Here is a 27,696-nt window from a genome sequence, read left to right on the forward strand (position 1 = left end):
TACAAAATGGTGTTGAAAGTAAACACCAGTGTTTTCTTCCTCCTTATTAAGTTAATGGTATGTTATTCACGTCATCTTCAAGCGACTATAAATCCAACAATAGGAGCACCATGGCCAATGCCACAGAAATATTCACCTTCAAACAAGGTGTATATGTTAGACGAATCAACTTTTAGATTTGAGGCGACTGGCGAAACATGTGATATTCTAACCTCGGCTTTTGATAGATATAAACAAATAATATTCGACACAACTTTTAGATTTCAACCAAAACATGGAACAGACACCGAGAACGCGTTGACAGTTGCATCAGTGAAAGTTGAATCGGAATGCGACAGATTTCCAAGTTTGGAATCTGACGAATCTTGTAAGTATGCATCATCTATCATTAGGGGGACCTCGTTGGCCGAGTGATCTAAGTAGTCGAACTACTGTATCACTAACCTGTCAACACTGATGTTGTGAGTTCGAATCCCGCACGTGGCAGGTCCGCTCGACTCCAATCTCAATTGACTAGGATTGTCAGTTTTCCTACCGAAGGTCGGTAGTTTTCTCCGGGCACTCCGGCTTCCACAATAAACTGACCGCCACGAAATAGCACAATAGTGCTGAAAGTGGCGTTTAACACCAATCAATCAATCTAATATCAGGAATTTCAAATGTTAAGGTTTAGATTCTAAATCAATGAATGAATATAAGGGTTTTTTTGGCTTCTTAAAATATGAATTTACCAACCCACCTTTCTTCTTTGTACTGGTTAGTTCGTGTGAAACGAGTGTGTTATACTAAATTGTGTTTAAGACATTTTATGACACTACAGTACGATGAAATGGTAGGAATTGTATAAGTTTCCTAAAGGTGAGTATGAATGTAAATCATGTACCTTTTTTCGTATTTACAGTTAAAATCAATAAATTCAAAATTTGAGCTGCAACTGAGTTTTATTTCTCAGCCAATATTGTAGTCCAGCTCTTTACATCAATTACTACTTCATTATGCGAAGAAATTAACTGAAACTAAATGTTCAAATAAATTTATTAAAAATGCCTTTTCTATAAATAATTATATTCTAAAGTTAAATCAAATTCCTGATTTTTTCTTAATTTTATCGGAATATTTGGAAATAACTGTTCTTACCAACAGCGGATCCAGTAATCTGAGTTTTGGTAAGCGTATTAGCTTAAGATTTAGGTTATATCTAATCTTAAAACTGTTTTTTTCTGTTTTTGCATTGCTTTGAAATTGTTAAATTTTTAGCTCACCTGGCCTGATGTGCGTTAAGAAGTTAATTATTGACGAAAGTCTTTTCATATTTACAACTGTGAAGGATTGTTTTTCAGACAATTCGTTTTAAGGCTCTTTTGATCGTACAGCTCTAAACGTTTCTACGTATTGTTACGGCCAGAGATCACTTTTAAATTGTAGCCAACAAAAGACACAAATCAATAATAAAATTTATTAAGATTTATTATACACAAGTTTACAAGAAATATTACACAAATAGAAATGTCAGCTTAACTGTTAAATATATGTCCGATCCTTTGTCTTTTTTTTATCCGGAATTCTTCTTTTAACTGTAAAGGAATATGTCTAATACGTTTACAATCTAGTATGATGTAGCTAACGTAAATAAAGTGTCAATCCAACACCTCCAAAGAAATTCTGAGAATACAAGTATATGAATGTCTATCCAAGTCTGACTTTGGTGTCTGTATATATAGTTACCACGGAAACTTCTAGAAAATGTTATTTTCATTGATAACTTTTCGAATTATAAGCCGGTCTGCTAGAAAACCATGCAATAGGATCCAAATGCAATGTTATCATATTGACCTGACATTTGACATTTTGATACTTTCATGGCAACTACTCGCTGTGCAAAATATCTTTTAGAAATATTCAATGGTAGTCTCTTTATGGAGCGCCATCTATGTAACTACATCTACAAGTAACAATTCATAAGTAGATATGTCATAACTCTTGAGTACATTTTGCATTTGCTGATTTTAAAACGATAATAAAAGTCATAAAATAAACGACAATCAATTGAATAATAAGAAATACTTATTAATCTGTGTGTAATGATTAAATTCGGATCAGTACTTAACAAAGGTTGGGAAGCATATACGTCTAGTGAGCGCCTATGGTGGTCTTACAAGGCATATTGAATTGTTATGCTATTTCACGCATTTCCAAACGAATGAATATTTTAGGCAATGATCCTTGGTTTTTTTCTATTGTCACTGTTTGTTAACTTTTACAAAAAAATCTTCTCTGAAACTACTGGGCAAAATTTAAACAAACTTGGCCACAATCATCATTGGGGTATCTAGTTTTAAAAATGTGTCCTACGATCCCGCCAGCCAACCAAGATGTTCCCTATTATTTAGAAAACCGCTATTCATAGAGAAAATCTGACAGTGGCAAAAATGTTCAGAATGTTGAGCTCTACCTTATGTTTATTTACGTTGAAACTGTCAGACGACTTCTTATAGGAGTTATTGCACTTTAATGATGAATTTTACCATTTTTCAAGTTTTTGCCAATTATTTTGAAAATTATAACAGATTGACAGAAACTTTAAATAGCAAATATGATCGACAAGAAAATATCTACAAACAAGTCAACATGACCGAAATCTTCAGTCGACTCCTTCTTAGAGTGTTTGCCCTATAATGATGATTTTAACCATTTTAGGGGGTTTTGGCTTCATATCTTAAAACTATATCAGATAGATAGAAACTTTAAATGGCAAAAATGATCATCAAGACCAGATCTACAAATAAGTCAACATGACTGAAATTGTTAGTCGACTCCTTATTGAAGTTATTGCCCTATAATGACGATTTTTCCTATTTTTTCCTAATATCTTGAAAGCTATAATAGATTGATAGAAACAAAAATGATTTATGATCTGCAAGACAAGATCCACAAATAAGCCATAATGGCCGAAATTTTTAGTCGACTCGTTATTGGAGTTATTGCCTTTTAATGATAATTTTACTAAAAAGTAGCCATTGTTGAAGATGTCTCTTGAGAGCCTCTAGTTTAGTAATTTTGAAATTATTTATATTCTTATAATAACATTAATGGTATGTATATTTGATTAAATAACAGTTAATTTGCAATGTCAAATAATTTATAAGATAGAAAGTGGAATGGTTTCAATGGTCTTCATACATGGACCTCGAGTCCGATCATATGTGACAATACTTAATAAATCGTTCCAACAGAGTCAATAGATGGCTTCTGTAATAAATACTGAACGGGAGAATTCGCAGAGTAAGCTGTCATTTTGGTACCATTTAGTTTAAAGTCGTGAATTTCATAGTATACAGAATCTATTATTTCAGACGATCTCACCGTCAGTGAAACCGGTATCGTAATTAATGCAAATGCTGTCTGGGGTGCTCTCAGAGGACTGGAAACATTTAGTCAACTTATAGTAAATAAGGTAGGATTTTTTAACATCCTCTTCATGTCAAACTGTATATTTATATATACTCTATATAACATACAGATTTGAGCTAGGCTCTATGCTTTGAGATTTTGGTAAGCTATATTTAATAACGGTTGTAGATAAGAAAAAAATCAATACATTTTAATAAAAGAGGAACTATTTATCCTTTCCGGAGCATATGAGTCACCTGTGACTTTAACGAACAATTTTGTTGCACAAACTTAGTTTTCTATGTAGTGTTTTATAATAGTTTACTCTTTTTTTTTCACTTTTTTTTGTGTCTACTTCTTCGTATGATCTCTGATTGCTTTCTTGGTACCATCCTGTTTTTTTTAATCTGTAATATGTAATCAAATAAGACAAAACTGCCTCGGTGGTCTCGTGGTGGCGTGTTCGCCTCGGGTGCGGGAGGTCATGGGTTCGATTCCCGGCCTGATGAAACCAAAGACTTTAAAATTGGTATTAGTTGCTTTTCCGCTAAGATCGCGGCATTAAGGAGTCAAAGCTAAAGACTCGACTGCTCGGAGTCAGAATAATGCATCCAGGTATAGGGTGACATGTTTTCCTCAGGACTTATCTTGAGGCAAAACAAATCTGTAAACAACACCACAATTGAAGACACACGACCTCACTAGGTTTGCAAACTTTCTATGAGGTTCTAAAGATCTCGGTTGAAAACAAAAAAATGGTACCAGATTTCAAAAGTTTTGATGAAACTAAAAAATGGGAAAACAATTCCTCAAATAATTTCATAATAAAGAGTTCAAAGCTGCAATATGTGTGCACTCATCCTATTAAATTTAAGGATCTGGGTTGAAACTGTAGGAGGAATTGATTACACAACATCGGTACCATGTTTTGCAAATTTTGCAATAATTCCATAACAGCAGAAACACAATTTCGATATGTGTGCACAGGCTGATAGCCAGTTGAAATTAAACATTGAAATGGAACTCTTTATTAGAGAAGGTAAAAAAGGCGAAGTTGGTATATTTGAATTGTTTACATCTGTTTCTATGGGCTTTAAAAGTTTAATGTAGGTGCATAATTTAGGATTTTATGCATCTTATATACGTATTTTTACTTATATTATAGTATGGAACTTCGAGATATTTGTTCACTTTTAAATTAAAGACAAAACAGTCGATTGTGATAGATGCAAATACATGTATATCTTTTTTGTATATAAGCATAAATTCCGCCGAAAAATATTCCACATAAAGATAAATGATTGATCTCTTTAAAGCATTAATTTGCATCTCTGCCCGCGACGGATTTTGGGGGAAAAATCTTAAATATGGGCAATAATTTCATTAAAAAAAAAGAGAAAGTCGAGTACACCTTTTTATGTTCAGGCGTGTTTGAATTGACTACTTTGTCTTGAAAACGTATAAAACAAAAATATTTGATACATTTTCTCGCTTCAGATTCCATTATTTATATATATATATAGGCTACAGTTAGATATGATAAAATTAAAACCTCACAGTACTAAAAAAATAAATATATGGGTCAAGTGAAATACCTTTATAATGAGTCATAACAACATAGTAGGTGTGTTCGAATAACAAATTTTAACTAAAAGTACTTGACGACAGACTTTACAAGCGGATCTTAAAAATGCATAACTTTTTAAAAAAAAATCATTTTTTGTGTGTATTATCTAGGGTAAATTAATCTTCAACCTCTGAAAATATTTAGTCTGCCCTTCCACGAAATATTTAATTATAATTTGTTTAAGTTTTTTTTAACTTTCGAAAAATTCCCCCTGACAACCGATCAAACAACAGTTTTAAGTTGACTAAAGGCCTAAAAGTACATTTAATGATGCTTAATAGCTAGTAGATTCATTTGTCTTTTAAAATGCAACAGTCATATAAGGACCATAATGATGCTATGTGCATAATTTTATCGGTTTTCAAGAGCAAAATTGACAGTGCGTCATCCCTATACTGGCTTCCATTTTTACGATTGAAAAAAATCGTTGGCTAAATGGGGAGTTTATTTTGACGAAGAAGAATGTTGGACTGTGCAATCCACCTGTGAAGTTGTAAGGATGTGGGTTTTAAATTATCGAAGGAATTGATTACACAAATTAGGTACTGTCTTTTCTAAATTTTGCTGAAAAATGTCTGGAATAAAAGGCGGGAGAGGGAAGTCTACTGAAAATTCCATAATAGCAGGTCACACCTCAATATTCAGGCTACAGTACAGTAGTTTACCAATGTTCAAATCTCGTAAATCGACTAGGGAAAGACAAATCAATGCAACTATCAAAAACCAAAGGAATCACATGACTCCCAAAAGTAGCGAGACCGGGTTCGTCGAAAGGTTGCATGGCCGCAAAACTTATGTTGTATCGATTTCAGTCGTTGTTCCCCATAACTGTTGGAGCAGTTTATTTAGTAAGGAGAACACCCCTGTTAATGAAGTCCTTATTGCGTGAATATGCACGAACGTAACGTATAAACTGAGATTCAAAACGCCATATTATGGAGAAGAGGGTATGTTACTGCTAGGAAATGGGAAGCTGACAATTGGAAAGTTGAAATTATCATGTTTGTCATATATTCTAGTTTGAAGTCGTCCAACTGTGTCGATAGCACTCGTTGAAATGTTGGTTATTGAGTGACAGAACATCAACTGGAACTGAAATTAAAGAACTTTGCAAGATGTTTTTATTGTCTTTGAGATGATAAGTGTACAATCTTTCTGTGAAGTTCAGGGTTCTATAAGGAAAACTAAGAGGGATTGATTTTAGAACAAGAGGCTCTCAAGAGCCTGAATCGCTCACCTGTAATTTTTTGCTTAAATCTTTCATCAATGATTATTTTTGCTTTTCAATACATATTTATGAATGGCTTAAAACTTCCATTGAAATGTTCTTTGTATCTGTCATATTTTCTTCAAAATCAAAGAAATGCATTTTACCCCTATGTTTCATTTTAGCCATAGTGGTTATTAGTACTGCAACTGACCTCGAAAAAGACGCTTAGTTAACGAGTTTAATGTTCCGGAATAACACACGGCTAAAAAATGTTTTAAATGATAGAATTATATCTATATTTTAATTTCTGTCTGGTCGTAAAAAGTTTCTATGGTCACATTTTTGTATTTTAGCCCTTTAATGGGGCACCACTCAATTTACGGTTTTGGGTAGTCACCTTAAAATCCCAAAACAAAAAGTTTTTGGTAAATTTCCGGCTCTTTTCGTAAATATTTTCGATGCACATATCATCAAGGATCATCGGAATGATAGAGACATAAATATAATACCATCCCCGAGTAAAACTTTCAAACTTAAAGTTAGCAGTTTTATAGATGGAAATTTAACGCATTTTTCTTTGAAAACTAGAAAACATATGATTCAAAAACAGTATTTGACATTTGAGAGGACAAAATATATTATTGCGATACTGCATGCAAATTTTGTTTAGCAAATTCCAATTAATTTTGTCAAAAACTCAAAAATAAAAACATCATTTATACCTTTTTTTATTACGGAAATTTCATATCCGTCAATCAGCTCCATCATTTATTTTTTTCTTCACAATGAATTTGATAGTTTCGATGTGATGATGTACATTTTCTTGGATAAGTTAATTAATTTGGAGTTTTTGAAGTGTGATTTGATTATATATAGTAGTTCTTTCGTGTATTTTCTGTAAATAAGTTATATTTTTGTTAAGGTTCATCATAACAAATGGACAAAAATGGCTGTATTTACACCTTAAAAACTACTCTGTGTACAGACTTACCTGTCCAGTTTGGAAAGTTTTAAGGCCTGGCATCCACTAGATATAAAAAAGTTAAATGCATTTTTTGTTTCAGAAAGATATAATCACTTTTGGATTTTGATGGGCATTTTTTTTCCTTTCTGCAGAAGGTGTAAAAATAAACAAACACCTGAATTGTTTTGATACTGTCCACTCAGTTAAACCCTTTAACTCACCTATAGTTGTGTAGATACCTATTGTCTGTCTATTGTCCGTGTCAATCAAGGCCAATCAATACAATACAATACAGTTTTTACCTGAGAGGGAGCATCTCAAAGTTTTATCCCAACTTAGTTCATTTTTACACCTTCTGCAGAAAGGAAAAAAAAATGGCCATCAAAATCCAAAAAAGATTTCATCTTTCTGAAACACAAAATGCATTTAACTTTTATATATCTAGTGGATGCCAGGCCTTAAAACTTTCCAAACTGGACAGGTAAGTCTGTACACAGAGTAGTTTTTGAGGTGTAAATACAGCCATTTTTGTCCATTTGTTATGATGAACCTTAATAGAATTTTGACTTTTTATAAAAGTTAACCAAATCCTTCGGATAAGATGCTTTTCCGGATAATGACTAGTTGTGGAAGTCCTAAAAAGTTTACTCATACAAGTCCCAAAAGGAGAAGGCTTGATAGTGTGTGGAAAAAATGCATTGTCAAAGTTCAACCTCAGAGCAACTAATATGCATGCAAGCGGTCTAGAACAAAAGTACTATTGAAGTTTCGCAGAGATTTGGTGTGTGACAAGGTGATGTTACAACTAACTTCTCTTGATCGTCTGCTTTCTTTGGACGAAAGAGTTGTGAATCATTAGTGATGTTATAAGACTTACACCAGAAGGCAAAATTGTAGCGTCTTCAAATTATAACAACAGAAAGCCAAATATGTGATCAATCTGATCCACATGTATCCTCACAACCTGACACTTTTATACGATCTCGCGCTCAGTTTCCTCCTTGTAGTTTGGATATGAAAACATGTTTTTTTTGTGTAAAAGCTAAACTTTTAAAAAGTACAGAAAACAACACAAAATTGAGTCGCCTGAACGTTTTGACAGTCTTTTGAGGTGTGCTTATGTGAGTAATCATATATCCATGGTAAAGATAATCGCGAGTACAGATTTATTTTCGAATGCAGTCTACCTTTCAGCATGCATTACCAAGTACTTATTGAAGTTAACACCTGTGCAATCAGGTATAACAGTTACTGAAGAATTAGAATATGAACTTGCTTTCAATTCATTGATAACGATTGTTAATGATGATATTATGTTCATCCAGAAAAAGGCCTTTCTCCTGTTGCACATCCTCGACATATACCGATTACTTTTACCCAAGAATGTCTCTGATGCTTACCCAACTGCCAAACTCCAGAACAAACTACTAAGTAACTAGTTATTATGACACCTTACAATTCAGACACAGCGGGGACAAGGAATTTCAAATATATAGTTTAGCTCTGAGCTCACTATAGGGGATGCCATATCTGCTGCAGAAAAAAATGAAGTTTATCTTAAGACTTCAAGAATTACACCAAGATGTGTCTGTAGATATCAAAGATACATTAAAAGAGGAACAATTACTTCACTCTGCCGCTAGCTCTCTAAGGAGCTCTGTCCTAGTCGGGTCCTTCCATGGAAAAGATGCCCGCATGTATGGATATTACAAAATCAATCGTTTTTGTAGCAAAATCAACATTCGCCTCATTACATTTGGGATTGACCGTGCAGTTATATAATGAATATGGGAATATTGGTCACAAACATTGATATAAACTTTGTCCTTTTGTGTTTCCTATGCAGAGGTAAGACTATACCTGACAAGCATTGCCATGCATGAGTTTGACCGAATCAAGACGGTATTTACGCTCTAAATGGCATTGTTTCAAAACACCAAGGGGAGTGTTTGATACCAATGGATGCTGACAATATAGGCCTCAACACGGAGTCAATTGATAGTAAGGAACGTTTCATTCCATGGCACGAGCAAACTTTCAGGTTTGTCATTCCACAATTGATTCCAGTTTGCGTCAGAAAGTGAAGAGAGATCAAGATAACACTTTTCAACTGACTGACAGTGCATCATCGTTGGCGACTGTTTCATTATACCAAAGGTAAGAGAGGTCCTGTTCGCGTTCCGAATGCTTTCAAAAACATTTCAAATTGTGCTGAAAAAATTGAAAACACATCAGAGATTCCTTTGGAAATTTTGTGGTCCATGTCAAAATATATCGGAAATTTTCATGTTTAGTCGGAAACGTTTGACCAGCAATTTATTCCATTTTAGACCGGATATAGCAACTCTTTCTGACTTCAGGGTTAGATTTTTGGCCTTGAAGACAAAACAGGATAAACCCCAACATTTTTCAAGGGACACATGACATCAGATTACTTACAAGATTATCTTTGTACTTGCAAAGGTAAATCTTTGTGCTCAAAAGCTGTGTTTGCTTTGAACAAACTCTGTCTTGCACCGAACTTGTTTGTGTCAAGAAAGGGAAGTATGTTATAATGCTAATACGCGTACTGAATCCGCATACGATGACGAAGATATTCATTAAATAGGGATTCATATCCCTATTTAATGAAGACTAGAGCTTTTGCATGTAGCTTTAAAAAGACAAGTTATATAAGGGTCTTGACAGATTTTAAATTACAACATTAGCAAATTGGCATTACATTGTATTTTCCATTACTTCCATAAAAAATTGATGAGTCTACACTTTTTTACCAGGATAATCCCACTAAGATGTTCATGCACCAAACCGAGTTTGTTTAACCAACCGCTAAATTAATGCAAGTCACACTTATGATTTTTTTAAAACCTCGCATTCGCCTCGGTTGACTATGATATTTTTGGTGTTATAACTGATATGTCCGGACTTTGCAAATACACAATAATTATTTATGTATAAATAGATACTAATTTTCCCAAATTTACACAACCTTTTAGATGCAAAATTAAAAACACTGTTTCATCGCTTGAATTTTGTTTTTTTCAAAGATAGAAAAAATATTGAAATAATTGTATAAACTGTTGTTTTATAGTTCAGAAAATAATTCTGTAATATACTGTAGTGAAAAATTATAAGCAGTATGAAAGTTAATGGATGTGAAAAGGTCAAGGCCACTTCTACTTTTGCTATGTCAGAAATGGAAAAAAATCAGAAGGATCCAGATCAACGCCATTTTGTAATGGCAGCTCTTCAAATAAATAGTCAAATTTGTCGTTTTAACATACTTCGCAGCATATGCTGATGATTGAACCGTTTTTGTAGCATTCTAATGAATAAATATAAGAAAATTTCTCATTTTTGTCCTTGTGGTTGAAATATTGATATTTTTAGGCCTGACCTTTGACCCAAATTTCACAAAAATGTGACCACTCTGGATTTTTACGACCAAACTTTTCTTATTGTACTCTTTTTCCTCTTTCCATCGATATATAATTTAGGTGTGTGTTCTTCCGGAACATTAAAGTTTTAAAAAATGAACTCTGGTTGCAGTACTATATGTTTCTTGACGTACAAGAAAATAAAATACAAAATTTATACAAGATACTCTGAAACTCATTCAGCCCAAGTTTGGCTGAAATTGATTCAGCAGTTTCAAAGGAGAAGATTTTTTAAAGTAAGCAAACTAAATGAACAAATTGTGAAAAAATGATTTTAAAGGGCAATAACTCCTTAAGGGGTCAATTGACAGTTTTGATCATATGAACTTATTTGTAGATCTTACCTTGCTAAACATTTTTGCTGTTCACAGTTTATCTTTGTCATTAATAATATTCAAGATAATAACCAAAAACTGCAAAATTTCCTTAAAATTACCAATTTAGGGGCAGCAACCCAACAATGGGTTATCAGATTCAACTGAAAATTTCAGGGCTGATAGAATTTTACCTAATGAACACTTTAACCCCCATGTTAGATTTGTTCTAAATGCTTTGGTTTTTAAGATATAAGCCAAAAACTGCATTTTACCCCTATGTTCTATTTTTAGCCATGGCGGCCATGTTATTTGACGAAACAGTAAATAAAACACAAACTTTATTCTTGATACCCTAAGCATCATTCAACTAAAGTTTGGTTGGAATTGGTTCAGTAGTTTCAGAGGAGAAGATGTTTGAAATAGTTTACACCAGACGGACGACGACAGACGACGACGGACGACGACAGACGACGACGGACGCCAAGTGATGGCAAAAGCTGACTGTTCCTTCGGAACGGTGAGCTAAAAACTGGGACCATCTTTTCCCTGCCCTTCCATTTATTCATCCGAAAAATAACCATTCTATTCGTCGATTTTCAAAATCATCCAACCTTTCTAAAGATTCCACTTAAAATGACCATCTTCATAAAATTAATAGTACCAATTATACTGGAACAGATTAACTAATGTATTTTCATGTAGTGATGCGTTAGGCTAAAATATTTGAAAATCCAAAACCAATAAAAACGACGAAAAGCGTGATACTTTTAGGGCTGATAGACTTTTTCAAAGAGCAATTCTAGTGGAATCCACAATTGACCATAGGTTCGTTTAGAACAGAATGTCTAACCGAAATAAGAAGTTTATACTAAATGACCTTTCTACTTTTAACTACTAATTGGTCGATGCCATTACTGATTGACGTCCCAGAGTGTATCACGAGTCCAGTACTCAGCACTCCTGTGAAATATTAAAAATACGGTCATTTTATGTTTATAAATTTTTTATTTGTCAAAACATTAGATTTTTCTACCCACAACTACCAGATAGATGGCCATAGTCGTATTTGGAACAATTTTTCGGAATTTTCTGTTTTCAATGATCTTCAACTTCATATTTGATTTAGACTTCAACGAAACTCGCGTCTGGCGTAACAAATTTAAAACCTGGGATCTTTGGTGTATATCTTGCTTAAAAAAAATGCCTCTTTAAATTCAGTATAGATATTTGAGAACAAAAACACTTGAGGTGCACGCGTGTTATGTGTTTACTTGAACAATTGCAATTTATTTTCATTATATCTATGTTTAATCATGAATGATCATATTAATGTGGTATATTGTCTATAGTATTTCATTAATGGGACAACTATCACGGACTTTCCTAGATTTATGCACCGTGGAATGCTGATAGATACATCTAGACATTTTTTATCTGTTGACGTAATCAAGAAACATGTAGTAAGTAAAATACAGTATACTATTTGTTGGAACATTTTTCAAAGAAATTTAAAAGCAGTATTATAATAGACATCATTTTGAGAATTATTAGAGATTGAATAAATTAGAGTAAGATACATTTTGCAAGCTATCATTATGATATGGGAATTTTTGTTTGTGTTATATAAATTACAAAGTATGATTTAGGATTCAGTTACTGAAAGGGGGTCTATAGAAATACTTTGCCTAAAAAGGGGGAAAAAATCCAAAATACATTTTTCAAATCAAATTATCGTCCATAAGGACCACTCATCTCGCTGAATCTGTCCCTTCTATTTTGTGTACCATAAAGGGTTAGAACTTACATTTATTTACTTATATTAAACAGGAAGCTATGGCTCAGAACAAGTTTAATGTGTCTCATTGGCACATTGTGGACGACCCAAGTGCACCATTTCCTGAAATGAGTCAAAAGGTAGTTAAAAAAAGAAAATTTTATGAGAGATGGCAATCTCGTTCGGAAATAGTCCATGCAAAAAGTTAATAATGGAAACCAGAATGCAGACCGACACAGAGAAAGTTAACATATAATATCTAAAAGAGCTAAACAAACAAAATAAACCAAAAAATATTTTATTTTTTAAATATGGTGTCCACGCCATGCATATTTGCCTACAAATAGCATTAAACTGAAGTAGATACTTACTATTCATAACATTTGTTGTAAATGCATTGCTGATCATTTTCAAACCATATTACAGAGCAACTGTATGGCTTATCGACACACTCGAGGTTTATGCAATCGACATATGATTAGATGTATATTTATATATTCTGATGATGTTAAATCTATATTTAAGGGATCTTATCCAGGACCTGGCCATGTATACACAGCTTCAAATGTTTTGGACATCATTGGTTATGCAAGAATGAGGGGAATTCGTGTCATACCAGAGTTTGATACGCCAGGTAAGTAGAACATAATTACATGTATATTTTGTGTGATTAAAGGCAGCTTGCAAAGTTCTTTAATTTCATTTTCAAATGTATAACATGTTTAACAAAATAAGGATACAACCGAAATTAGAAGGTTTGCTTCATTTCTTGATCTTTTCCTTGCTTTTGGCACAGATGGACGACTTCAAACTAGAATGTATGACAAACGTCATGTTTTCAATTTTACAAATGCAATTAGTCAAGTGATGTCTTCATTTTCTATTGTCAATTAATTTACTTCCCATTTCGCAACAGTAAAATCCCCCCTGTCCTATTGTATGGTGTTTACATATCTCTATTAAAATGTTACACTTGTGTACTTCACTATATACGGACTTCATTAACATAGTTGTGCTCCGTACAATAAAATTGCTGCAACAGAGTTATGAGAGTAATGAATGGAATTAGCACTTTATAAATTTTACGGTCACTATCACAAACTGATTGACTGATACGATGTATCTGTCTAAACTCACAAGGGGCATGTTTTCGCGGTCTCAACTATTACTAGAATGGTTTTCTGATCTGTAAATTACATATTGTGTCCTATTCTCGATCTCCGCATTTTTACTGGTTGTGGATTCGCTTGGTGGGTGCAAAGAAGGATACGCTTACCATGTCGACTCATCCAGTCCCGCTCCTTTTGAAGTTCATGCGATTCCCTCAGTTTTCTGTTTTTACCTTTATTTGTATCTTGCTAATAGATTTATGAGATCTCAACTTTGAATACACACGAAATTTATTATTTTCATTAGCTACTGTTGCCTTTGATTTATGTGCTTAGATAATAGAAAGGCTTGCAATAAAAATGTAAGTGTATATTTGAAAGTTATGTTTCATCGGATTGATAATCCATTATTTGACATCCAACTTTATTTTGTTGTTAAGTTGTGGTCATGCTTCATGATGCCTTTCAGTTTTGTTTGATTCTCTATTTCCCTAGTTTTTATGTATACTGTTATATCATTAATATTTTCATGATAAAAATTTCAAAAATAACCACTCTGATCATAAAACATAACCTTTAATATTTTTGTTTTTATCATTGTGCAGGACATACTCAATCATGGGGAAAAGGTATTCCCGATTTATTGACGAAATGTTACAGAAAGGGTGAATTTGATGGTAACTATGGACCGATAGACCCGTCTAAGAACAGCACTTATACTTTCCTGGAAACATTTTTTCGTGACATAGCAAACACTTTCCCAGATCAATATATTCATCTTGGTGGTGATGAAGTTTCATTTGGATGTTGGTAAGAAAATTTAAAGCAAAATGTGTTAAGTATATTGCAATTGGTATGATTTTGTAGACGAAACGCGCGTCTGGCGCAAATACAAAATTTCAATCCTTGTATCTATGATGAGTTTATTTACAACCACTGGGTCGATGCCACTGCTCGTGGAGTTTTTATTCTTCTAGGGTATCACCAGCCAAGTAGTCAGCACTTCTGTGTTGACATGAATTATCATTGATATGGTCATAATTATAAATTAACTGTTTTTTTAAACTTTGAATTTTTGAAATACTAAGGCTTTTCTACCTCAGGAATAGATTACATTAGCTGTATTTGGCAAAACTTTTAGGAATTTTTGGTCCTCATTGCTCTTCAACTTCGTACTTTATTTGGCTTTTTTAACCTTTTTTTATTCGAGCGTCACTGATGAGTCTTTTGTAGACGAAACGCGCGTCTGGCGCAAATACAAAATTTCAATCCTGGTATCTATGATGCGTTTATTTACAACTACTGGGTCGATGCCACTGCTGTGGAGTTTTATTCCCCGAGGTTATCACCAGCCCAGTAGTCAACACTTCTGTGTTGACATGAATTATCATTCATATGGTCATAATTATAAATTAACTGTTTTTAAAACTTTGAATTTTTGAAATACTAAGGCTTTTCTACCTCAGGAATAGATTACATTAGCTGTATTTGGCAAAACTTATAGGAATTTTTGGTCCTCAATGCTCTTTAACTTCGTACTTTATTTGGCTTTTTTTAACCTTTTTTGATTCGAGCGTCACTGATAAGTCTTTTGTAGACGAAACGCGCGTCTGGCGCAAATACAAAATTTCAATCCTGGTATCTATGATGAGTTTATTTGCAATTGGTATGAACAAATTGTTGTTTCAATTCTTATGTAGAATTGGTAAACTGAAGAATTAAGGCAACAGTAGTTTCTAAATGTTCAAATCTCATTAATCGATTAAGAAGACAAATCAATGTAACAAACAAAAACGGAGCATGAACTCCAAAAGGATCGAAACCGGGTGTGTTGACAGAGTAAGCCTTTCCTACTGTGCATGCATCGCTCAACATACAGTTCACACCCAGTCACAATCGGGAATAGGACACAACCAGTATAAATACAGACATATCGTATCGGTCAACCTGTTCGTGATGGTGACTGTAAAACTTATAAAGTGTCGATTTCAGTAGTTCTTCCTCATAACTCTATTGGTTCATTTTTGTGTAATGACCATACCGCTGCCAATGAAATCTGTAAAGTATGGACATGCAAGAATTAACATATCAATTAAGATATGTAAACGCCATGCGATGGGTTACAGATTTGTCTTAGAATATTGATACTTGTCTGAAGTTGTCTATTTGTGTCAATATCGAGGAAAAGATAAACATATAAAGCAGAATTCTTACTGGTTTCGGTAGTATCCGCTGGGATATATGAGATGCAAGCACTCACTGAAATGTGTGTTTATGAGTGACAGGACACCATCAATGAAAGTGATATTAAAGAACTTTGCAAGATGTGTTTTCCTTTTTTGAGAAGGTTTCGTATGAATTCTGCTTTATATGAGTTCAAATACAAGTCGGTCAGTACGGTTGCACAATAAGTACTCATTGGAATACAGACTGTTAATCCACAAAACTCAACAAATATTTTGTCGATTAAAATGTCAGACATGAATTTTATTTAAAAAAAACAGCTGTAAAACAATTATAAAACCAGATAAAATAAAGCTCAGAAATAGGAAAATTGCTTAAAAAGCATGGTATGATTAGAACTAAAATATCTATGATCCTTTGTACGTGAAATAAAAAATATCACAAAACAATAACGATTCAGTCGTGAGAAGAAAATCGTGTGCCCTGCTACCGAGGTGAGGGCTATTGCAAAACGTATTGATTCGTGGACTTGATACTACTTTATAATTTTAGACTTCAGTGTTCCCATTGCAAATCAGTAAACATTTCTTTTGATATGAAAGCTACATTTCGGATAGAGTGCATCACACAAAAATTCAGGAAATGTGTATCGGAAAAAATACAGTAAGCACTGATCTGTTTCTTTTTTTCATTTTTAGGAAGAGCAACCCAGATATAACAACATTCATGTCAAAAATGAGTTTTGGAACAAGTTATTCAAAACTGGAACAATATTACATGCAGAAGTAAGAAACTTGATAGAGCGTTCAATTACCAGCATCAATTCAAAGGTGTCTGAAATATAATAACTAATAGAGGAAAGTGTTATTTGAATATTTACAGATATTTAAATTTTCATTCAACATATAAAAAGCCCTCAGAAAAATTCATCCAATGTCTGGACAACATTAAAATATCTTCATGGACTGAATGATAGTATTACGTCAATACTTTGACAGCTAATTATATATTCTGCTCTTTGGTCGGGTTGTTGTCTCTTTGACGCATTCCCCGTTTCCATTCTCAATTTTTTTGAAAAAGAACAAGTTCGGGCATTGGTGCTGTTAAAATAGACACATTGCAGTGGGTCAGTTTCCATTTACCTTTAACCTTTCAGAAACACTTTTCCTTTTTACCCATGTAAGTGGAAAGTTCTTCATTGGTAGTTATGTTCTGTGCTGCCTATGGTAAATAATAGAAATCATTTTAACAATTGCAGCATTCTTACCCTTTAGATACGATTTACACTGTTAGGAATTTTTTTATATTCTGACATAACACATTTCATGTACACAATGATGAGAAAATAAGTTGAAAAAATGACCCAGTTTTTTTCAATGAAAGCTACATATATAATAAAGTGAATAATTTGAGGCAGGCATCATCTTTGAAAACAAAAAACACAAAAAACTAAACAAACAAAAGGAATCTGATGTACAGTAGTTGTCGTCTGTTTATGTATTTCATACGTGTTTCTCGTTTCTCGTTTTTATATAGATTAGACCGTTGGTTTTCCCGTTTGAATGGTTTTACACTAGTAATTTTTGGGGCCCTTTATAGCTTGCTGTTCGGTGTGAGCCAATGCTCCGTGTTGAAGGCAATACCTTGACCTATAATGGTTTATTTTTATAAATTGTTACTTGGATGGAGAGTTGTCTCATTGGCACTCATACCACATCTTCTTATATCTATAAAAAAAACACAAAAATAACCGAAAAGTATGCAAAAATGTCCATCATTTATTGGCTCGTTATTATCGGTCATGCAGGGTATTTTGATATTTTCCAATCATGAATGCAGGAACTAGTGAATCCACTAAATGGCCTGTTATATATGGAGTAAAAATTAAGTCTTCTTCTTTGAACTAAAAGATTACTTTGTCTACAATGTTTTCTATATTACATACTTTTGGAAGCTATAGCAGAAAATTGTAATTAAGTGTACCGATAATATACAACACGTATACGATAAAAGTCTTGTATGAACAATGCATTGAAACATAGCAAATATGATTCATAGAAACAAATTTAATTGTATATCAAACACAATCAACAATATTTATAAACAAAATGTGTTTCCTTTGAAAAAAATCAGTATTTAAACATTTATATATGGCAGATTATGAACGTCCATTAGTAAATTCGTAGCAGTTATAAATTCATATAAGTACCCGTAACAAAGTAGACTTTTTTATTAGAGTATAGGGTTGGTTTAGGTCTTTAGACGGCTATGATAAGGAGTAGTATATGTCAAGGTTAATGTAAGAGTAAGAATGGTACAAGAAGAGCTCTGATGGTCATGATTAATTACAGTGAAAGGAGGCTCTAGATTCTTTTTTTAATCATAGAATTTAGACTAAAGAACAACCCTGTTTTCAAAAGACGTATTGTGATGTATCTGTATGTATTTTAAAATGCATGTATCTTCAACATAACAGACATTTTTTTTTACTTTTTATAATTGTTATTTTTTAAATAAACTATAGCATGTTTAATCCCGCCAATTTCTGTGTGTTCCTGTCCCATATCAGGAGCCTGTAATTCAGTGGTTGTCGTTTCTTGTTGTATATCATATTTGTTTTACGTTTGTTGTTTTGAACATACATCAGGTCTTTAGTTTTCTCATTTGAATTGTTTTATGTTTTATCATAAAGTTTTCTCGTTTGAATTGTTTTATGTGGTTTGCATGTTGTGTCGACTATTATATTATTTGTTTGTGCGTTTCTCTGTTATGAATATCCTTGCGTGTATTTGTGCTGTATTTCTGTCACGTAGTGTTTTGGCGATAGTTTTTAACATTGTCATAAAGCGGGAGGTTTGACATGCCATGAAACCAGGTCCAACCCACCATTTTTTCTTAAAATGTCATGTACCAAGTCAGGAATATGGCAGTTGTTATCAAATAGTTCGTTTCTATGTGTGCTGGCGTTTGTTTTTGTTGCACTTCGGTGTTCCTGTTGTTCCTTTGTTTTCCTCTTATAGTTGATGTGTTTCCCTCGGTTTTGGTTTGTAACCCGGATTTGTTTTCTCTCAATCGATTTATGACTTTTGAACACCGGTATACTACTGTTGTCTTTATTTACCATTGTCATTTCTTTGCCTTTTATAGCTTGCTATGCGGTATTAAGTTTGCTCATTGTTGTAGGCCATACGATGACCTTTAGTTGCTAACATCTAGGTAATTTGGTCTGTGGTTGAGAGTTGTCTCATTGGCAATCATACCACATCTTTTAATTTTTATATGGTTAATAAAAACTTAAAAAGTATATTTATGTTGATATGTCCTGACTTTTCTTATTTCTTATTTTTTTCAGTTTGTTAAATATAATTGGTAAAAAGTTAAACAAAGGATACCTTATTTGGCAAGAAGTTATAGACAATGGAGCTATGGTAAAATATGTTTTTGTATTTGTATAGCATTGTCACACTTAATCATAATGGAGTCTGAAAAATAAACAGGATATGGACTGATCTCTGAGAGATCACCTCCCAAAAATAAAGGAAGGAAAAAAAGGAAAAGTATAACTTCCAAGTACAGTTTTTACAGAACTTCAATATTGATTGCATTCGTCTTTAAAATCATGATAATGAAAGAAATGAAGAATTCTATGAATATTGCTGTAATCAAAGAAATGAAAATAACTACCGAAAATCACCTGTATGATGCGCTTTTATAATGTAGGTACAACCAGATACAGTAGTTGAAGTTTGGAAGCGTGGATATGTAGAAGAACTTGCCAAAATAACTAAGTTAGGATATAAAACATTACTATCATCTTGTTGGTACCTGAACTACATATCATATGGGGATGACTGGAGAAAATAGTATGCTTGTGATCCACAACATTTCAACGGTAAATTAGAAATTTATTTATGCTACAATTTTAATATCTGGCAACTAAAACATTTCCAAAAGTACTAAATATATTGTTAATAAAAGGCAGTAGTTTACTGATGTTCAAATCTCATAAATCCATTAAAAAGATACAAATCAAGGTGTAAAGAAAACCTGAAGGAAACGCATGATATTCAAAAGTAGCGAGAAAATGTCACAGTCGGGAATAGGAATCGATTTGTAATTAATAAAAATACTGTGAAAAAAATTTCATTTATAAAAAGGATATCAAAGGGACATTCAAACTCATAAGTCAAAAATAAACTTGACAACGCCGTGGCTAAAAAAGAAAAAGACAAACAGACAAACAACAGTACACCAAACACAACATAGAAAACCAAAGACTGGGCAACAATTTAGTAACTAATGTAGTTTTATATTATCTCTTACCTTTTTCATTTATAAAAATGTCTGTTTTAGTAGGGAAACCTATACACTATTCTCAATACCTATTACTGCAGTATATTTATTTTCTGTGATTAAACTTGGACTTTTGTTACATTTACGTTTGTTTCTCTGCATCAGATACGAAGAGGCTTGTTAGAGCTATCAAGCTCACAATCCTAGAGCATCGTCCATTGGTACCTGTTGCAGCTAAACAATCAATTATATTTATACATTTCCAGCAAAAATATTATAAAATCAAGCGAGAAGAACGTTTGCCACATCTCTGGAGTAGCAACTCTTAAATACTTTTTTTTTATTTTAACATATAATATCCTGTATGACTTTATATCAATATTGTAGGTGTATTATATGAATGTCATGTAAAATACTGTATGTTGTAACGATTATATTTGTTATATGTGTATGCCCCCTGGGGACCTTATTTGGAAAATAAAATATCTTATCTTATCTTATCTTATAACTTTAATAAGTCACACATTCTCATTTAATAATGTACTAGAAGATGCCCGCGAAATCGCGGTACAATTGGGCAAGTGTTGAATTAAAGAGCACCCGACATGAAATTTTAAAGTACATTTTTGTGTTATAGTAGTCTCAGATGACATACAGTATCTTATTATTATTACAGTGAAACCTGTCTAAACTGAACAAAATCTTCAGTCCCAAAGGTGTTTGGTTTAGGCAGGTTTCACTATATATAATATTTATTATACTGTAGTTAGCTTGTATGCTTGAGCATCCACATGTTTCCAGTAGAAAGTAACCAAGATTTACCACCCCACTTTTTTCTTGTAATGGAAAGTATCCACATTATTTTAACCCTAGCTATGCCACTGATACTCCAGACTGTCGGATCAGAGGTAAAATGTCTAAAACATTCAGTCCGCAAGTTTATATAGGGGAGGCAATTTAGGTAACAACATTTCAGCCTGCGATCGTCTGCTCAGAGGCATATTTCAGCACATAGCACACAAATTTATATGAGGAAAGTAATTTTAGGTCATGACATTTCAGCCATCGAGTGTCTGATGTAAGAAATGCGTGTATTTCAGTCCGCAATTTATATAGGAGGGGGTAATTTATGGTCACAATATTTCTCCCCGTGTTTGAGGAGGGTGCACTAATTTTCTATGGTTTCAGTGTGAGTGCTTCAGTCCCAAATTTGTGTGGGAAACGTAATACGACAACTTCAGTCCTAATTTTATGTGGGGTACGTATTAATAGGTATAGACATTTCAGCCTGTGTTTGAGGAGGGTGCACCACTAATTTACAACAGATTCAGTCTTAGATTTATGAGGGGTAAGGACATTTCAGCTTGCATTTTGATGACAAATATTTTGAATTTATGACATGTATAATTTGATTGTGGTGTATGCCATGGGCATTATGCATGCGACATATTGTAAGCGTTGGCCAAGGCTGCCATGCCATGGGCATTGTGCATGTGACAAATTGTAAGCGTTTGCCAAGGCTGCCATGATCGAGATCACTTCGACACGTTCAACACCCATTCCTTTTTTGGACAGTTCTTTAAATATGCATTGAGTGAAAAGGGGTGGAGTGCATGCAGATGTGACAAAATTTGTAAGCGTTGGCTCAGGCCACAGGCACCCGACGTCCGGACCCTCCCCCATATTTATGTGTAAACCGGCCCCTTGGCCTAAAAAAATTTCTGTGTTTCCGGTAACATCATTTTGAAAAATATGGTCGGTAGGTCGGAATTTTTTTTTTCTATTTTTATTTTTTTGTGACATCGTAAACGAAATCCAGAAAATTATAATGGTTTTTCCCAGTCTGAGTCCGTAATTAGTTTCAAATACCGGAAGTGCGTATAAGACACGGATCGATAACGGTCTCCGAATTTGGATATTTTCTCAAAAATTGGCGTTTTCGGTGGAAAAAAGATTGTTTCAAAGTCATATTTAGGAAGTACAAAACACTACATTTATACGTCATATCACAAATATTTCTGACTTTGTATGGTTTCAGAGAACATGCGGCTCAAATCGGTGTCTTCCTTTAGTTGTATAGATTGTAAACTTTACATTCTTTTTACGTTGTACATACAGGTACTGATGAACAGAAGAAATTAGTTATTGGTGGAGAAACCTGCATGTGGGTGAATTTGTTGATAACACCAATTTGATTGCTCGATTTTGGTAAGAAAAGGGCTAGCACTTATTTGCAGTATAGCTTAAACGTATGGACGTTGCGCACGATGTTGGTACTACTTAGCGTTACACGACGTTCCTCATAATGAAGCGATTTCGACGATTGCAAAGAACGTTTCAAGCGTTCAAGCTTATAATTGATGAGGTCAATTTACTGTTATGAATTTGGTAACCGATTTCGGTTTGTCTGAAAATGCATAGTTTAACAAATAAAACTCAAAGTGGTCGTACACATATTTTTTTAATGAATATTTATTAATAGTTGTCAGTCTTTCCAGGCCAAAATTGATAATTTTACTTTTGGCAGCAGTTCGCATTAATGAATCATACATTAATTTCCAAATTTATACAGATTTCTTTTTAATATAAATTAGATTTTGAATTTATTTTTCCTTTTTATTGCATGTTTATACATACTCCTTTTGTTGCATTTCTGTCCGTTTCTGTTTCCTTTCTATATTTTATCATTTCCCAATGCTTTCTTTGTCGCAAAATTTCAAGGTAGTTAAACATTTTGGATTCATGTTTTTCTCATTTCCGTATTTTTGTGGCATTATGCATATCCTTTGTTTTGTTATAATTGCCAGCTATGGTTTTTCTCTATTTTATTTTATTGACAAAAAAATTATGCATGTTACTTTTGATGATTTGAAACTTGCAGATAGACGTTCCTTGAATAAACAAATGTCATGAATGTGCTAAAATCCCGATATTTTTTATATCAGTCTCATTTGGTCAACATTAGAATTTAAACTTAAACTTTTCCTTTATCATAAATTAGTTATATTATAACTTATATTTTTATTTTCATTCGAATTAAAAAATAAAACTGGAAACAAATAATTATGATATAAAATTAAAAACCCGAGCATGACATCAATTACGTTTTGCGAACGTTGGGACAAAACGGCTATACTTTTTGAAACGATCTAAAAATCTTGTTGCCTATCGAAAAAATGTTAAACACTATATTGTTTAAAAAGAAAAAGAAAAAAACTTTTACCGCCAAGTTTTATTTTCCTATGATCTAACTATGCCTATTTAATATACAGCCGGTTAAAACCTCAATTGTAAAGAAAATACAGCGGTTTTTTTTGTTGGGACAAGATGGCTATACTTTTTGAAGTCATTGCAATAAAAACTATACGCATGGTTTCCGGCAAAAAAATATCATGAACCAGGAGAAAAGTAAAAAAAACTTTCAAAATATCATAAATATTTTTCCTCTCAGCTTTTCCAATTTCACGGTATAAATGCGCAAACCCGATATATGCTTACCTTGCATATGCTTGGACATTTTTCAGACCGTTTTCAAAAATAACATTTTCCGGTTTACGGTTTCAGTGATATTGAGTTTGCTTTAACACGCGAATAACAATAACAATAGCAATACTCTTGTGAAGTTTTACGATGATCAGAAAAAAAATACCGTTGGACATTACGTTTTTGCGTAAAAAAGGGATAATTAAGTGTTATAATTCTTGATATTTTAAATTTCGGGTCCTTTTTTTCTTTATTTTCAAGTCTAATGTAATAAATTCAACCAGAAATCACAATATTTTTATCGAACTGACCAGTCTACGTATTTATTTTCATGCTAATCTATAGTAAAATGGAATTCGTACCAACATCGTGCGCAACGTCATGGGAAGTACTAAGTAGAAGTCCTCACCGTTGCTGATTATCAAGGTTGGCAAAAAAGCGGTCAATACTAGTATTGACCAGGCCGGCGGTAAATACTGGCAAATACTGGTCAATACTGGCAAATACTGGTCAATAGAAATTTTGATAAGATATTACTATTAAATACCGTCCCTACTTGTTCAATTACTGGGTAAATGGACAGATATATTCACAGGGATAGAAAGTCACTTATTTACAACATTGTAAAGGACAAAAAGACACAATTACTTAGTTAACAAGTGTTTGAATATGTAAGGGAAAATCCATGATATAAATTCATTGTAATGTTTATGAGATAGATAATCATGATAATGAACATGGTTAAATGAAGATTTATTAAATATTAATCGTACAAAGGATATTTCTTGGCACTATGACTATGACAACTTGTTTACTTAATTGTAATTTTTATCAATTGTAATAAAACAATGTCTTAAAAATTATTCTTTTCTTAATGAAAGAAAACAGTTCTCTTAAAATTGAATTGTGACTTTCTGTCCTCTAATATTTTGCCCTATATTCAATAACTGTTAGTCATGAAAATATGAAAGTTTTCAAGTCAAAATTATACTTTTTTAATGTTATCTTTTCTTATACAAATTGAAATTCTACATGAACACATCGTGGACAGTAATCATTAGAATAAAATATTAAGGAAAAAGATAAAAACAGCAGCCATAAGAGTATAGATCCTTCAAACTTTCCATTTTCTGTATTTAGTTTTAGAAGATATTTATCATGCTGTTGAATAGTCAGGAATACAATCATTGTTTTAAACAGTCTTCAAAAATAAATTTTATGACTTTTTTCCTGTCATGTCAACATTTATTAGGGGACAGTTGTAATATTGATTAAACTTTTGACACCTGCTTGCCATATAATAGGTAATGGCCTGATAATCTAGTCACCTGTAATTCTATTTACCTGTTAAAATCAAACCTTTTCAAGAAAAAATATATAGATTTTATACATGTTGAAATAACTGATATAGCAATTTAATATCTATACCTAAACTATGTTATATCATTACCACAAAGAACTAAAGTATTCATTATTCATGCTAATAGTTAATAAAACATAGCAATATCATTCTTTTTTATAAACTGAATCATGCCATAGGAAGAAAGTTAAAATAATTTCCCCTATCAACTACGGTTTAACTAGAATTGATAGTAAAATCTGTCGAAAAAACCATGAAAATTTCAATTGACCAGTATTTGCCAGTATTGACCAATTGAGGAGTGTTGACCGGGGCGGTAAATGCCGATAAATACCACTGGTAAATACCGGGGGTTGTATGTACTGCCCAACCTTGCTGATTATGATTGTCTTCATTCAGTTCATGCATGAATAAAAAATTCAGACTTTCTTATGATCCATGGTGGATGACTGTCTCATTTGGCAACTTTATATACCTTTACATTAATACTTAATTGGCTTTCAAATATTTGGCTTTGAGTGTTTCTGGTAAAGGTAAATCCATAAAAGCGCTTCGTCTGGAGTCTGGCGTACAACATTTCAATCCTGGTATTTATGATGAGTTTATTTACAACCACTGGGTCGATGCCACTGTCGGTGGAGTTTTTCTCCATGAGAGTATCACCAGCCCTGTAGTCAGCACTTCTGTGTTGACATGAGTTATCATTGATATGGTCATAATTATAAACATCTTCGCTAGCCAAATGTTACGATCCACTTCCCTCCTCTCCACCCTTGGCGGATAGAGATAGAATTTCGGAGACACAAGGTAATGATTTTCATTGGTTGCAGTCGAAACTCGCTGCATCCAATCAAAAAACGTCTATAACATGATCACGTGTAAATGTAGAAAGTGTATGTAAACAATTGCCACGTGCTTATTGTGCAAGAAGTCTTTACATCCCTAAACATACGACTATATTTAGTGACAATTTGAATGTTTTTAATCAATTAGTAGAAGTTCCTGTGTATGTTTCTTGCACAAATGCATGAATGTCAACGTATATTTTCGTTTCCTGCTTTACCAAGTGTGTAGAATCTAGACGCTACCGTGTTTTTACCTCCAAATTGAAGAGTTCAAGTGCTACCATTGGTCAAGAAAAATGTATTCGGAATGGGCGTGACTTTAATCCACCGATAGATGGCGCAACATTGTTATCACAAATGTTGGTTTTTCGAATAAAAAAAAGTTAAAAAAGTCAAACAACACAGAAGTGCTGACTACCGGGCTGGTGATACCCTCGTGGAGAAAAAACTCCACCGACAGTGGCATCGACCCAGTGGTTGTAAATAAACTCATCATAAATACCAGGAGGGAGGGAAGTGGATCGTAACCCTTGGCTAGCGAAGATGAATTATAAATTGACTGTTTACAAAACTTTTTCAAAATACTAAGGATTTTCTACCTCAGGGATAGATAACCGTAGCTGTATTTGGCAAAACTTTAAGGAATTTTTGGTCCTCAATGATCTTCAACTTCGTACTTTGTTTGGCTTTTTTAACTTTTTTTTATTCGAGCGTCACTGTTGAGTCATTTTAGACGAAACGCGCGTGGCTGGCGAACAACATTTCAAGCCTGGTATCTATGACGAGTTTATTCAAACACATGGAATTCTAAGTGGTGTTTTCAATTCTTAAATGATAAATTTTATATATGTACTTAATGGGAATGTTTACATGTATCATTTGAATTAAAAAAAAATAATTGTGTGCACATATTATACAGGCCAAGAGCAGCTGCAGTAGGTGAACGTTTGTGGAGTGACATGTCGTTAAGAAGTACAGCTGAGGCAGCACCAAGGCTTGAAGAACATAGATGTAGAATGGTCAGGTCAGTATAATATTTTAAGGGATAAATTAGAAGTTCCTAGAAGAACCCAAAATGTGAACACATGATTTATAATGCCAGTTTACTAGTATCTGGAAATATCTACAATAGTGAATATGCAAGTTCATTATTTAAACATTCTTATACAAGTTATTATTCTGCTGTTCTAATAAAGGTGGTTTAAAAATTGGATTGGTGACTGAGGATACATGCACATGGAGTCGATATCATACTTTTTAAAAATGTATTTAATGTCCCTGGCCACACGAGGTTAATGTACAGCTGATTTGATCGTAATAAATCTTTTCTAGTGAGTTGAAAATTTATAAGTTACCTTAATGTTAAGTATTATTTTTTCAGTCGAGGCTTTGCTGCTGAACCTGTTAATGGACCTGGATTCTGTCCAGAAGAATACACCAAGTTTTAATCGTTACCAATCTCGTTCAATGTAAAAAAAAAATCAAAGATCTGTGATATACTTATGTAGCTACATCATCACATCAATGCATATCTTTTATATCAGTTGTGCAATGTGTCACACAATCATTCACGAATATTATATTTATCTACACAGTTTTATTTTGAATAAGCTGGTTGTTATATATAACTGTTATTATAAGTAATGTGAAATCCATTGTTGGATTTTAAAATTAAAATTTCTTAATTAAATATTTATACTTTA

The 27,696-nt window shown here is 33.1% G+C and overlaps 1 protein-coding gene across 1 annotated transcript; it reads left to right on the forward strand.

Moving 5' to 3' along the window:
• Window positions 1-27,696, forward strand: LOC127734468 (beta-hexosaminidase subunit alpha-like). The gene is made up of 12 exons (XM_052244353.1): window positions 1-367; window positions 3,354-3,454; window positions 12,295-12,405; window positions 12,773-12,859; window positions 13,245-13,353; window positions 14,434-14,638; window positions 16,711-16,797; window positions 19,365-19,440; window positions 19,733-19,904; window positions 22,424-22,513; window positions 26,913-27,017; window positions 27,375-27,696. The coding sequence occupies exons 1-9, from the start codon at window positions 7-9 to the stop codon at window positions 19,874-19,876; spliced, it is 1,281 nt and encodes a 426-aa protein (XP_052100313.1). The 5' UTR covers window positions 1-6; the 3' UTR covers window positions 19,877-19,904; window positions 22,424-22,513; window positions 26,913-27,017; window positions 27,375-27,696.

Source organism: Mytilus californianus, unplaced genomic scaffold (genome assembly GCF_021869535.1).
Source record: "Mytilus californianus isolate M0D057914Y unplaced genomic scaffold, xbMytCali1.0.p SCAF_3, whole genome shotgun sequence".
NCBI classification, from domain to species: Eukaryota; Metazoa; Mollusca; class Bivalvia; order Mytilida; family Mytilidae; genus Mytilus; species Mytilus californianus.